Genomic DNA, 13132 nt, shown 5'->3' with positions numbered 1-13132 from the left:
CATAGAGACTAAGTTATAGAGATTAGATTATGACATACTCAAATATATAGTCACAAAAACCAAAAATACAAAAGAAAAGAAATCAAGAAACAAAACTTTCATATAAAAAAAATAAGAAATATACATAAAAAAAACACAAAATTATAAAGACCAAAAACTACTTATTTAAGTCATAAAAAAATAATGCAAATGAAATGGCAATAGTCAACAATTTAATTAATTTATTTATTTTTTGAAAAAAATTAGTAGTAGACTATTAGGTAAACCAGACAGCGTTACAATTTTGGCGAGCATGGGGATAGAAGAACCTCCGTGACTGAACCCTGCAAATCCAATCCAACCCTCTCTTCTGCGATGGCCACCGACAGATACGCTTCTCCGCCAGCCACATCGCCTGAGGAGAACGCTCTGTGAGTCACACACACTCCAACCACTCTTCCAATTTCTGTTAATGCCGCGATGCATAACACAATTCACCTTTCGTTTCTCGTAGCTTTCTCGATATACTGCACGAGGCTCCTCTCTTCGCTCACCGCCAGGCTGCAAGGGTTATTGGAAGTGTTCTCTATTGCATTTTATTGGCAAGTTCAAATCATCCTAATTTTGCTCATTTGGCAAAACATGTTATGATGATGATTTTGATTGAATTCGAATTTGACATTGATTGTGGTATGAATTGGTTTTTTTTTATTGTTTGGTTCCATTTTAGGCAGGTTATGCTACTTTGGCCATTGGAGCTCACTGGATATTTCGTCCCGTTCGAGGACTCATCTCTCCCGTGCTTTGTAGTTGTGATGTTCTTCTTTTGCTGTTAACAGGTTTGGAACTTTCCTCAATTAGGGTTTTTTTTATTGCTATCTCTAGATAAGCAAGCTGTTTTCTGAATTTGTCGAGTGAATTAACGTCTTTTGAGCTTGTTTAAACAATCTTTCTTTACTTATTGCACTCAGTTATGCTGCTATTGTCTCCACTGAGATCTTCAGAAGAATGCTAAATTTTCCGTGTTATGTTGATGTGGAGGCCACTAGCTAGTGCCTAGTTGTGATTTAGCTTTTTCCCTAATGAGTGATTTTATATGTTGTAAAATTGTATCTGTTTTTTTGAAATATAATGGTAAAAAACAGACATAAAACACTGGATGAATTTTTTGAGAGAGAAGTTAGTGATAAGGAGAGAAGTTATATGACTTCATAATTAGTTTTCACTATAGCCATTTTGTCCAGGAGTTGAACATGAGGATGAATAACCTTCTAAAATAAGTAAGAGAGGCACCTGATGAATTTGATGAACACTTCTTTAGAAGATGGCTCGGCAAAGCGGAAATAAATATGAGGATTACAACCTGACTTCCCTCCCTCTCCCCCTCCCCCTCCCCCAAGGAAAGAATTGTTAGCCCAAGTTTCATCACTGCTTGCTGCATGCTTCACTTTGAGTCCCTTGATGTTTTAGGGGCCCAAATCAGATCCCTAATTCCCTATAGAATATTGTTAGCTCAAGTGCAGACAAATGCTTTGGATTTTTCATTATTATTATGTTCATAAATGCTAATGTATAAATTTAACAATACTGCATGTAGCTAAATAAAAATTAGTTTAATTTCACTAAGCATTATAACTTATAAGCTTCTGCTTCTTATACTTAATATTCAGTCCATACAGTTTTATTATGTTTAAATGCCTTATTTTTACTGTTTCAGGAATCTTTCAACAATACCTGGTTTATCAAGTGCAGAAGATACGCTTGCAGGTAAATGACATGTACTTCGTTGTCACAGTAGTTTCTGAAAGCTGTGCAATAGCATTAGTAGACCTATAAAATAATATAATTACCAATAGAATTTTTTCTGCAAAGATCTCTGAAAGTTTTGGTTATGTTTGGTGTTGTTTGATTGTGTTTTCTTTTATCACCGTGATTTTTCAGGGCTATTATAGTTTCAGCCAGAAGTTGAAATTTATTGTCCGCATACCCTTTGCTATTACAGCTTATGGTATGTATTTTATTGTTTAAACTTATATATGAAGCCAATCGATATATATATGTCATAATGTCAAGAACCAACTCAAGCCCAAAACACAAATTGTTAGGTGGAGGCATGTGAATGTTTTGATATTTTAACACTGGATAGTTTATATTGTTTGAGTTGTTATAATGTGAATGTTCTCGACAGTTTGATTTTATTTCAGGAACTGCTGCAATGCTACTTGTTATAGTCTGGAAACCTTACACTGGTTTTCTGTCAATCTCTGCAATATTGAGGTATATTCTCCATTTGGTTATATTTGTCCATTTTAAACATTTTTCTAGGATTGATTAAATTGAATTAAAAAATGGAATATTAGCAGGATTATGCCACTTCTAAATATGAAGGACTACATAATCTGAATAATGTCTTTGTCTCCCTATCCCCTTCCTTTTGTCTGGATGTGTTAACAGTTGAACTGCTGGCATGGTCTTGATCTAATGAAATTTGTTATTCACAACTCGCAATAATTTCCTCAAAGATTATTTTATTGTAATTTATTTAAAAATGTTATAACTCTATTGTGCTTATAATCTTCCAAGGTTTGGTTTTTACCTAATGATAAATCATTCAGCATCAAGTTCTTCTTCCATGTTGCATATTTCTTCCCTCTGCTATTTCTCTTTAGTGAATGAATTGAAATTAGTTGTCCAATTTTTTTACTTCACCGAGATGATTGCCTCAATTTGGTCGATTTAAAATTCTGCAGGATCATTATGGTAGTTGAAGCAGTATGTGCCGGCTGTTTTATGAGTCTTTTCATTGGTAAGTTTAATAGTTTATTTTTGGTGGGGCGGAGGGGGAGATGCAGCTACAAATTTCATTTATGATATGGATGAATAAAACTGGAAAAATGTATTGCATTCTACTAAAGTACCCTTTTAATTTAAAGTAAATATGGACATGTTTTGCTTAAATTCACCACTTTTATAATTATAAGATCTCTTCTTAGTATATAGTAATAGTTTTACCTTCCTTTCTAACTACATTTTTGGTGCAAGCAGGTTACATACACCAGTACAATTCATTAAACTCACATCCTGATGTTCTGAAGTCCTTATACTCACCACTACAACCATCAAGTTCTCTGGAGGGTCTAAGGCAAACATTTTGTAATTTAGTTTCTTTTCTAATTTACTTCATAACATAATATCCATGTTTGATTTTCAAACCCAAAAATAGGAAGAAAAAAAAAACTGTTCAGCAAACTAGTATTTCTGAATGCAAGATGAGCTACCCTTTATGCATGTCATTTATAAGATCACATTATCTGTAAATACAAATCAAACTGTGGGTTCTTGGATTATCTTGATGCAATAGGTACCATGATGGTAGGCTCTCTGATCAGCAAATGGCTTTGCTGCAATATCAGCGTGAAAATCTTCATTTTTTGAGTGAGGAGGTATACAAAGATTTGAAGCATTCGTTAACGGTTGATTATATAAGCAAGCTTTAAATGATACATACAGTGTAGACATTCCACTAGTGATAATTTATTTAATTAGTTTTCCTTCAACATTTGGTCTTGCAGATTCTCCGATTGCAAGAGTGTCTAAGCAAATATGAACGAACTGATGATCGGAGCACACCACAGGTAATAATTAACTCAAGTATTTTCTTCCTAGTCTTTACTGTTATGTTAATTTATAAATTGTCACATGTTTGTCTCTTACAGTGGACATGTGTTGTGGTTGTGTCCAGGTATAGTATTCTTTTAATCAGAGAGATTAGCTAGTTATGCAATAGCAAATATCTTTATTGATTTAGTAGAGTTGTAGTTCAATCCGAATTCATCTCGAGATGTAAACCAGAGTATCATGTCAAAACCATTATGCACTTTATTCAATTTGCATTCAAAATCATCCCTGCTAAAAGACAGTTCTTTGCATCCCCCCCTCCCCCCTTCCTCACACCAACTATAAACACAACAAATATAGTTCTTTTCACTTGGAAAGAAATTTTACTGGTGTTACAACATGAATCACGTTTTGAGGATGTCTACCAATTTGCATTGCTAGAAATCAGAACAAAATTGCTAATATGATCATGTAACATAAGGAAGTTGCAGGTAAAATATCTTGGGCTTCTCATCAGAAATTATATACCTTGCAATGAAAGGTCTTTTCTATTATAGGTTTAATGGTACTTAGTACTTACTATTAAATTCCTTTTTGGTACCTCCACTGTGATCCGAAAATAGTTTTTGTTTTTTTATGCCTCATTGCCTGTGGGTCTCAAATTTAACTTTACATAATTCTTGAATCAATGGCCTGAGGCAAGCTTGATTTCTGTTTCTCTTAAGTTTTTTTAGGATAAATTACTAGGAACTAGGCTTGAATTCTAATATAACCAATTAACATTTACACAATTATATAGATGTGCAGGTAAACCATAAAAAACTCATGAACTAGCTTGACTTGTCAAAAATCCTAGGCTTGGATGTTGGTGTCAGTAAATATTAGTTTCTCACTTTTCTTGGTAATAAAAATTGCTTATATTACAGGTTGACCTTGCCCATCTACTAGCAGCTCGTGATCAAGAGTTACGGACACTGTCTGCAGAGGTAATTTAATTATTGTCTGTTCTAGTGTAAAATGCCTGTGCAGAACTAAATGTGATCATCTTAATGCACCTTTATCTTGTAAATAAAAATTCCTGTAATGCCTCTTATAATGAGTCATTTTATCCTTTTGGCAAAATGTTGATGGTTAGTAACCCCAAGTTTAGGGAATCATCAGATATCATTCAACCCCACCTTCACAAACTAAAACGACTCGCTTGAAATTTTTCAGATGAACCAAGTGCAATCTGAGTTGAGGCTTGCCCGGTCTTTGATTGCTGAAAGGGACTCAGAGATCCAACATGTTCGCATGACCAACAATCAGGTATCTCACTGGATTTACAAATACTGAAAAGTATGTGCTTTGACTGAAAGGTGGCTTACAGTAGAATTGTTATAATCATCATAACAGTATGTAGAAGAGAATGAAAGACTAAGAGCTATCTTAGGGGAATGGAGTACCCGGGCTGCCAAGGTATTAATTGCAATAAATGTAAACAGCTACAAAGTGGTAAAACATACTTTTTGGTTGGGCTTTGTTTTTAAAGTGTATTCTGCTGAAACCTTTTATTATGATGATTAAAGCTTGAGCGAGCACTGGAGGCTGAGCGGATGTCAACTCTTGAATTACAAAGGAAACTTTCAACGCCAAGAAGTCAACCATATACATCAACAGAAGCAAACCAACATGGAGCTTAATTCACTTGCAGGAAAATATGGTACATGCCCAGTTCGTGTTGAGCATTTAACCTTGTTCTCACATGTTAAAAGAACATGTAACCGTCATTATTGTAGAGAGATCCAATGTACATATATTAGCTTCAAATAGGGTTTTATTTTTTTGTTCAAGAGAAATGCAAAATGATTTAATTTAATTGAGTTATTGTGTGCCATTGTCCTCCATTTTTGCATCTGCCTAGAAAAAAAAATTGTGTTGCATTAAAGGAAGTAGATATACAATTTAACTTAGTTTCATAAATCAAGAAGCAAACGAGAGGCGACAGAAATTATAAACCTTTATCAAACTTGGAAATGGTTAACGGAAGTTAATGAGAATATGGTAGTTTAGGGTTTAGGGGGTAATTTGAGTTTCATGACTCAGCATGTTTGCTCGTCCAAACGTGCGGGTCACGATGGTAACTATGCCTATGTCAAAATGACTATTTGATATATTTATTAGGAATTAAAAAAAGTATCAATGACCAAAAATAAATTGTTTTATCATGGAGTAAAAACGAAGAAATTTTTTATTAAGAAATAAATATAAAAATTGAATATTAAATATTAAAAATCACAAATATACTTTAGCCTAGATAAAATATCACCAAATTTTGTTCAAAGAAAAAATTCATAATAATTTTAATGCGTGAAAATAAAAGTAGTAGTTACATACATAATTGATTACATGGTTCTAAATTACAAATATTACTAACAATTTTTAAATGAAAAAATAAGTTCAATTAGATTCAGTATGTTGTGCTAATAAAAGTAAAAATAAATATAAATTATCTCATTTGTTATTGTAGCTACAATTAATTTTTCAACATATTCAATTATTAATATAAGATATTTAATAATACTATAATACTTTTTTATCCTACATAAATATTTTTTAATTTATATGATAATGTAATATTATATATATTTGTCCGTAACACATTACTCTAACTTAATATATAATTATATGAATTAAAAATTAGTGTAATATAAAAAAGATTCCAAGTTATTTGAATGTATTTTATTTATTAAATAATGTGTTTATAAGTTACATGTTAAACAACATGAATTTATTAAGTTATGGGAACATAAGTACTATTCATTTTTTGTTATTAAAAAAGTGAAAATGTTTAACGCCCAGCCTCAACTTTTGAAGGGAAAAGTGTGCTTACTGCCTAACAGAAAAGCCCCGAGAAAGAGGACCAATTAGGCGGGAAATTAAGTTAAAAATCAATAAAATGTGACATAGTGTCCCTAGACAACCTAATTTATATACCTTGTTCAAACTTAGAAATGATGGAAGCGATTCAATGAAGCAACGAGAAGAATGGTCGTTGTTGCAAAATTGAAGGGTGTGCTCAAAATTGTTTACTTTTACCATTAATAAACAAGGGAAATTATGGCACGTGCGACATTACAAAAACCACTTGGTCCATGAGAAAGGGGCATTACACAAACCACTGAATTATTATATAGCCAAGCACCTAAATTTTCAATTCTTTATGATTACAATGGGCTAACCTGTGAAATTTCGTTCAAAAAGAGACACCTAAACACATTGTTGAAGAAATCACTAGCTTTGGCAACGCCTCCCTCGCCAACCACAATATCCATGTCATATTTGCAAGCTCTTGTACAATCCGGGCAGTAAGTCACCTGCATAAAAGGAAAATACATGTAACAAATAATTCCATAATTAACACAGGAAATACATCCTAAACAAATCATTCAACATATGACAATTGGGACTCAAAACTTTTGGTATTGAAAGGAGCATCGGAAAAGGACCATTGCTTCGTTTACAAACCTCTAGTAACTTGGGTTGAAAAGAGCTGTCCAACATGACATCTACACCGTACATTGCCCGTGATGTTGGACTATGCATCTCAGGATGAGTAACAGCAGCTGCCTCAAACACTGATCGAATTATTTTCCTTACTCTTGTGTGTATATCCAACCATTTAACTGAAAGAGATACAAGGAGAGGAATTTGTATCAAGAATTCTTTTGAAATGTAATACGTGCTCTGAAAACATGATGCAGTTGCAGTCCCCATTACCTTGATGTTCTTCCTCAAATTCCCTCACAAAATCGCTAGCATTCTTATGATTTATTGCTCCACGATAGTTCTGTAATCCATGAAGTGACTACGTTAAAACTTGTTGACAAAAGGAAGCACTGAAATATTAAATATTTCAATCAAGTTTTTATCTGAATATCTTGTTTCTAAATAAAATGGTACTCGAGACATACCATAACAGTGAAGTGAGTTTCGTATTCAAACAAACTACTTCTGTCCAAAGAATATTGGTTGTTGGCAATCCTAACCTGAAAATGAAAAGATAAAACCTAATTCCATTAGAATCTTTTTAAGAGTATAGCAATAAAATAAAGAGCCTTGACAAATTTTCTTCGTAGTCCAATCATATTAAGTTTTAATAGTTAGAAACATAAAACTCAAGAAGAATCAGTATACCCAGAAACAATCTGACAGGAATATCTCCAGAGGGTGCATGCTCCGAACCAGTAATATGTAACGGAGATCAAACTTTCTCCCCTGGAACAAAGCAGGTTGTTCAATATACTTCTGGCAAATCTTGGGACCAGTTTCCATGAGCCGGATTATTGCAGGCAAATTATCGGTTACAGTAGTATCAATAGTTCGGGCCATGTTCCAGGGTTTTAAGATCCAGAGATTGTCTAGTCCTTCCTTTTTGCGTACACAATAGTCACCAATAAGCTGAGATAGGTGTGTTTCAAGATTATAAGTAGGCTGCAACCATTGAGGAGATCCATGTGCCTGTAACAAGGTAAACCACCACCACCACCACCACCCAAAAGAAAGGCCAAGGTTATAAAAAAAAAAGCCTCACTTTGAAAAGAAAATAAATGTTGCATGCCAGTGACACAGGTCAGTCATTTAGATGTTAGTTAACTATTATCACCTTCTGAATTGTCTCTGCTAAATGATGCTTCATAACAAGACATGCCTCAAAAGGAAATTGATTGATGTATTGTTGATCTGTAATTCCTGTGGCCTTCTTCATATCCTCATCTACCTGCACACTTGTCCATATTATATCTGCATCTTTTGGTTCCTTTGCTGTAGGCACACAGACATTCAAAGAGAGAAGAAGGTCAGCAATACAAAGTATAATTTTTTTTAGACATGATGACAACCATAAAATAAAATCCAACATAACAAAGAAAAAATTGAGATAAAGTTCAAGCATGCATGCATGCATTAAACTTACTGATTGCAAACTTCGGATGAGTCAAGTATTCCTCTACATGAGGTATATCTGTGTAAACACGTAATGGACGCCCACCAGGTTGATGAATGCTTCTAGTTTCAGAAGACTGAAAGGTGGGCAGCATTAAACTTGTGGACAACAATTTCTGATGGTGCTTTTCATATGCCTGAAAGCAGTGAACTAATTAGCTCCAAAACTTCCTCATATTCGTGCATAATAGATTGTTAACCACAAAACAGATGCAAAAACTATCTTAGCAATAGGAGAAATACATGGATAAAATAGTTCTCTGGAGTGTGGAACCAGGCTGTAAGCCTGGCAGAACGTTGTTTATCCTCCCCAATACCAAGAAGAAAATCACGTGTGCACTCATCACCTTTACAAACATTCTGTGTTGGCCATAGAATAGAAAAGCTGGAGAAAATGGGAGAGTTAATACTTGTACGTGATTAATTTAGACTTATAACAAATCCAGAGGTCAGTGCATGATAAATGCGTAAATCCATAATTTTTTTATGGGGAGGGGAGGCAGAGAGAAGTTTCAGATACAGAATTCTCTAACATGAGCCATATAGGTAATGAGGGCAGGATACATTAATGAGCAAGAAATAAGAATCTAACAAGATCTTTTATTAAAAAAAAAAAGGTGTTAAATTCGTAGATACATTTGTAGAGCATGAAAATATGACTTCCACATCAAAGCACAAATCTAAAAATGAAAATAAAGATAACCTCACAGCTGATGCTAGATTGCCCTCTGGCATGAACAGAAATGGTGCCACTCTGAAATTTGGCTCATCACTATGCCGCAAAGCTGAACCTAGCTCATCCATCACATACCTGAAAAATACCCAAAAAACATGTGCAGTTCAAGTGGTGTATCGTTGGGAAAAACTGATATGATTCATGTGACACTTCTACTTTGGTTTTATCCCATTTAAAGTACAGAACCCAACAATTCAAGTAGTCAAACAGTGATCCCGGGATTCAAGAAGTATGAAAATAAGAAAAGCATAAACCAGACCATCTTGAAGAAATGCAACTAAATTAAAAAAAAAATGCATATATTGATCAAAAGAAAGCTAGTGCTAAATTAAAATGAAGTTAAACAAGTAATATGCAGGTCATACCATACAGATGTTTCATCTAACTTTTCTTCATCTGCAAGTCTATATGTCATTAGATATTGCCACATCGCATTTATAATACGATCAGCAAGAGGCTCATCAGGAGTCCATTCAGGAAGACGAGGAAGAAGCATTGAATCAATAATATGCTTTCCAGTTTCCAATATTTTGGATGCACTGATACCATTTAGCTCAGAAATGTTTGGAAGAGATTCCAGAATTTCAATGGCACTTCCTCCAAGCGGACCAGGAATATCCACCTGAAATTGCTCAAATTATCAAAGGCCAAAACACCGGTAACAGAGTATTGAAATAAAGAAAAATTAAATTAAATAAATAACAAAGGAAATTTTGGGGGGAAAAAAAATGTGACAACATAAATCAAAACTACCTCCAATGAACGCAAGCAAGGGAATCTCCTCAGCAGATCTAACAAGTCACCAACTGAGTTTTGCTCCAATGGATTTCCTCGAATATTCAAGTAAGAAAGAGATGGCAAACAAATGGGTGAAAATGCCTGGGAAAATGAGAAAAGCACCAAAAGATAGAGGTTAAAAAAACATGAAATGAATTGGTGTACATTGTACAGTGCCAAATATTAACATCTTTTATTGATCAAGTTTTGTTTAGCATTTAGAATCTGGCTAAGACATACAGAATTCCAAGATTTTTGAACTCATGCAATCAAATTTCTTTCTAGTGAAATAATACATTTAAGTCGCTTATCTATACTGTTGAATCATGAGCAAAAAAAAAAAAGGATGCAAAAAGCATATAGAAAACAAGCATAAGAAACAGTTCAACCTTCTTGATTAAATTGTGAATGTTTCTATTTGAAAGGTCCAGAGTAGACACAGTGTGCAGCAGAGTATCAGTCTGATCAGCATTTCCAGGATTATCCTTTCCATATAACCCTGCACAAAAGCCCAAGGCCCACTCCCCAAAATTGCCCGTTAAACTTGAATTATAAATTTCCAGTTCTGGCAACTCCTTAAGAATCACCTGTTCAAGCTCACCATCACTAGAAGACAGAAGTAAAGTAAATTAGTTCTCTTTAACAGGAAACTATAGCCAAACAAAACGAATTGGTGGTTTAAATATTAATTTTCGAAAGATGAGAAAAGTTACCAATTTTTAAGAACAGGGTTATTGTTGAGCCAGATTCCTTTAAGATGCTTAAGTTTGATAAGTTCTTGAAAAACCACTTCAGCACTATTGAGCTTGTTTCCAAGAAGGCTAAGTGCCACTAACTCCTGAAACAATGAAAGGGAAGGAGAGTGCGCAAGTATTCAAATAAAGAGAGGAATGAGAATAACTAAAATGACAAGAACTGAGATGATAAAAACAATAATAAGAGATTAATTTCTGTGTTACACTGTCAATCAATAAAAAATAATGGTGAGTTGCTGACCTTGAGTATGACTTGTAAGGTAATCATCATAATCATAATAGTCAACATACTTTTCATACACAACAATTTGTGATTCAATTATATTGTAATTGCACTTAAATTAAATAATAATGATAATAATAATAATAATAGTTTAATTTATAGGCCCTGTACTGTCAACCAATTAGAATCCAGCAGATAAGTATGACTGCTAAGGTAGTTAAGGCCTATTTAGGTAAGTTTATCTTGAAGGACTTGTAGGAGAAAAACATAAGAAGAAAAATGAAATCAGCTTCTCCATGAGCTCAAATTAACTTATGCACCTGTTAATTTGTAGAAATTATCTCATCTTTTTAGATAAACTATATGAGAGAGTTTCTACAAATTAGCTTATGCATAAGCTATTTTTTTTAAGGGATGCATAAGCTAATTTTAACTTACAGATAAACTCATTTTATTTTTTCTTCTTATTTTATTCTTCTAGAAGTCCTTCTGGATAAACTTACCCAAAATAAAAGTCAACAAACTTATCATAGTAAAATCATGATAGGTAAGTATGACTTTTAAAGTAGTTATTGTAAAATTCAAACAAACTTATAGTAGACAATTTGTGATTGGATGAGACACAGACACACGTAAATCAGTACATAGAATATTTACTCTAATAATAATAACAACAGACATAAATTTACGAAAATAATTTTCAGTATGAATAAGAAAAAGAGAGCTACAAACCGGAAACCTAGTTGATAAGGCGAGAGACACAAGCATATCATCATCAATGTGAAGCCCCTCAAGCTCCAACCACCTCAACGTGCCATCTCCATTCTCCTTCGCCTCTCGAACTTCACTCTCCAAAGTTTCCACAACATCACGTTCATCATTCACTTCAGCTTCATCTTCAGCATCCAAACTCACATCGACATCAACATCCACACACATCAAAGACCCCATCCTCTCAGCCAACCCCGGAACCTTACTTAGCTACAAACACAAAAATACCAACGTCACCAACACGAAGACAGAGAGAAACCCTAGAGAGATATTAAAAAATGAGGAAATGGAATGGAACCTGCGTGTAGGCGTCGGAGAGTCTGAAGGTCCACGCGTGGTCGACGAGGAAGACGTCGGAGTCCCGCGGCATGGACGCCGACGTGAGGACGAGGCGCCTCTGGCGGCCCTCCTCGCACGGCTCGATCTGGAAGTGATCGCCTCCGTCAAAGTGCTCGCAGGAGAGCTTCTCGAAGAGGCGCCGGTGTAGCCGCTCCGGTAGCCCCGACGCCGCGAGGAGCAGCGCGTGAACTTTCTCAAACTCTTCGTATGTTTCGATTTTTCTACTGCCGGTGGCGGTGGTGCCGGCCATGGGAACCATTGTGGTTGTGTTGTGTGGCTTGGTGGTGCTGCTCTACTCTACTCTACTCTTGCTTGCTGCTAGTGCTTGCTCTTCGAAGCTGTGCTGCGGTTTTGATTCTGAAGTTCGGTAAAGGGGCGTGTATTAATTGGGCTGGGCTGGGCCTAGGTGATATTTGCTTGGGTGTTGCTAGGTGCACACAGCATTATTGCTGGTGCACCCAGCACTTTAGGTGAAATGACAAAAAATACCCTTGATCCGTAAGTCATTTAAGTTGATCCGTAAAAGGCTTACGGATCAACTTGATCCGTAAGCCTTTTGCGGATCAACTTGATTCGTAGAAGCCTTACGGATCAACTTGATCCGTAAGCCTTTTACGGATCAAGTTTATCTGTAAGATTTCTATGGATCAAGTTGATCCGTATTGTTTCGTAAAAGGCTTACGGATCAAGTTGATCTATACGATTTATGGACCACCCTCACACACACCCATCACAAATGCGAAAAAAAGTATAGGGACAGTTTTGGTATTTTAAAAAAATGTTGGGTGCACCTAGCAACACCCTATTTGCATTCTTTTATCAGATCTTGACAAGGGTGATGTTAGGTGCACCCAGTATTTTAAGTGAATGAGCGAAAATGTCCTTCACTCAAGTTGATCTGTATGACTCAAATGGATCAACTTGATTTGTATGTTTCTTACGGATCAACTT

The 13132-nt window shown here is 35.0% G+C and overlaps 2 protein-coding genes across 2 annotated transcripts; one reads left to right on the top strand and one right to left on the bottom strand.

The window, feature by feature from the left end:
- Window positions 1–248: 248 nt before the first annotated feature.
- LOC100810116 (protein FIP1) lies at window positions 249–5455 on the top strand. The gene is made up of 14 exons (XM_003546462.5): window positions 249–410; window positions 494–581; window positions 710–818; window positions 1697–1746; window positions 1921–1987; window positions 2184–2256; window positions 2730–2785; window positions 3025–3121; window positions 3341–3422; window positions 3552–3614; window positions 4524–4583; window positions 4813–4905; window positions 4993–5055; window positions 5166–5455. Exons 1-14 carry the CDS (start codon window positions 355–357, stop codon window positions 5277–5279), a joined length of 1071 nt encoding a protein of 356 aa, XP_003546510.1. The 5' UTR covers window positions 249–354; the 3' UTR covers window positions 5280–5455.
- Window positions 5456–6652: 1197 nt separating this feature from the next.
- LOC100809212 (tubulin--tyrosine ligase-like protein 12) lies at window positions 6653–12534 on the bottom strand. The gene is made up of 15 exons (XM_003546460.5): window positions 12141–12534; window positions 11804–12052; window positions 10807–10931; window positions 10483–10699; window positions 10070–10195; window positions 9682–9938; window positions 9284–9391; window positions 8824–8965; window positions 8552–8717; window positions 8243–8400; window positions 7774–8097; window positions 7551–7625; window positions 7357–7426; window positions 7105–7262; window positions 6653–6953 (listed from the first exon to the last, which is right to left on the bottom strand). Exons 1-15 carry the CDS (start codon window positions 12438–12440, stop codon window positions 6804–6806), a joined length of 2625 nt encoding a protein of 874 aa, XP_003546508.1. The 5' UTR covers window positions 12441–12534; the 3' UTR covers window positions 6653–6803.
- Window positions 12535–13132: the final 598 nt, after the last annotated feature.

The sequence above is a fragment of the Glycine max genome, chromosome 15 (genome assembly GCF_000004515.6).
Source record: "Glycine max cultivar Williams 82 chromosome 15, Glycine_max_v4.0, whole genome shotgun sequence".
NCBI classification, from domain to species: domain Eukaryota; kingdom Viridiplantae; phylum Streptophyta; class Magnoliopsida; order Fabales; family Fabaceae; genus Glycine; species Glycine max.
This window is presented reverse-complemented; position numbering and strand designations above follow the sequence as displayed.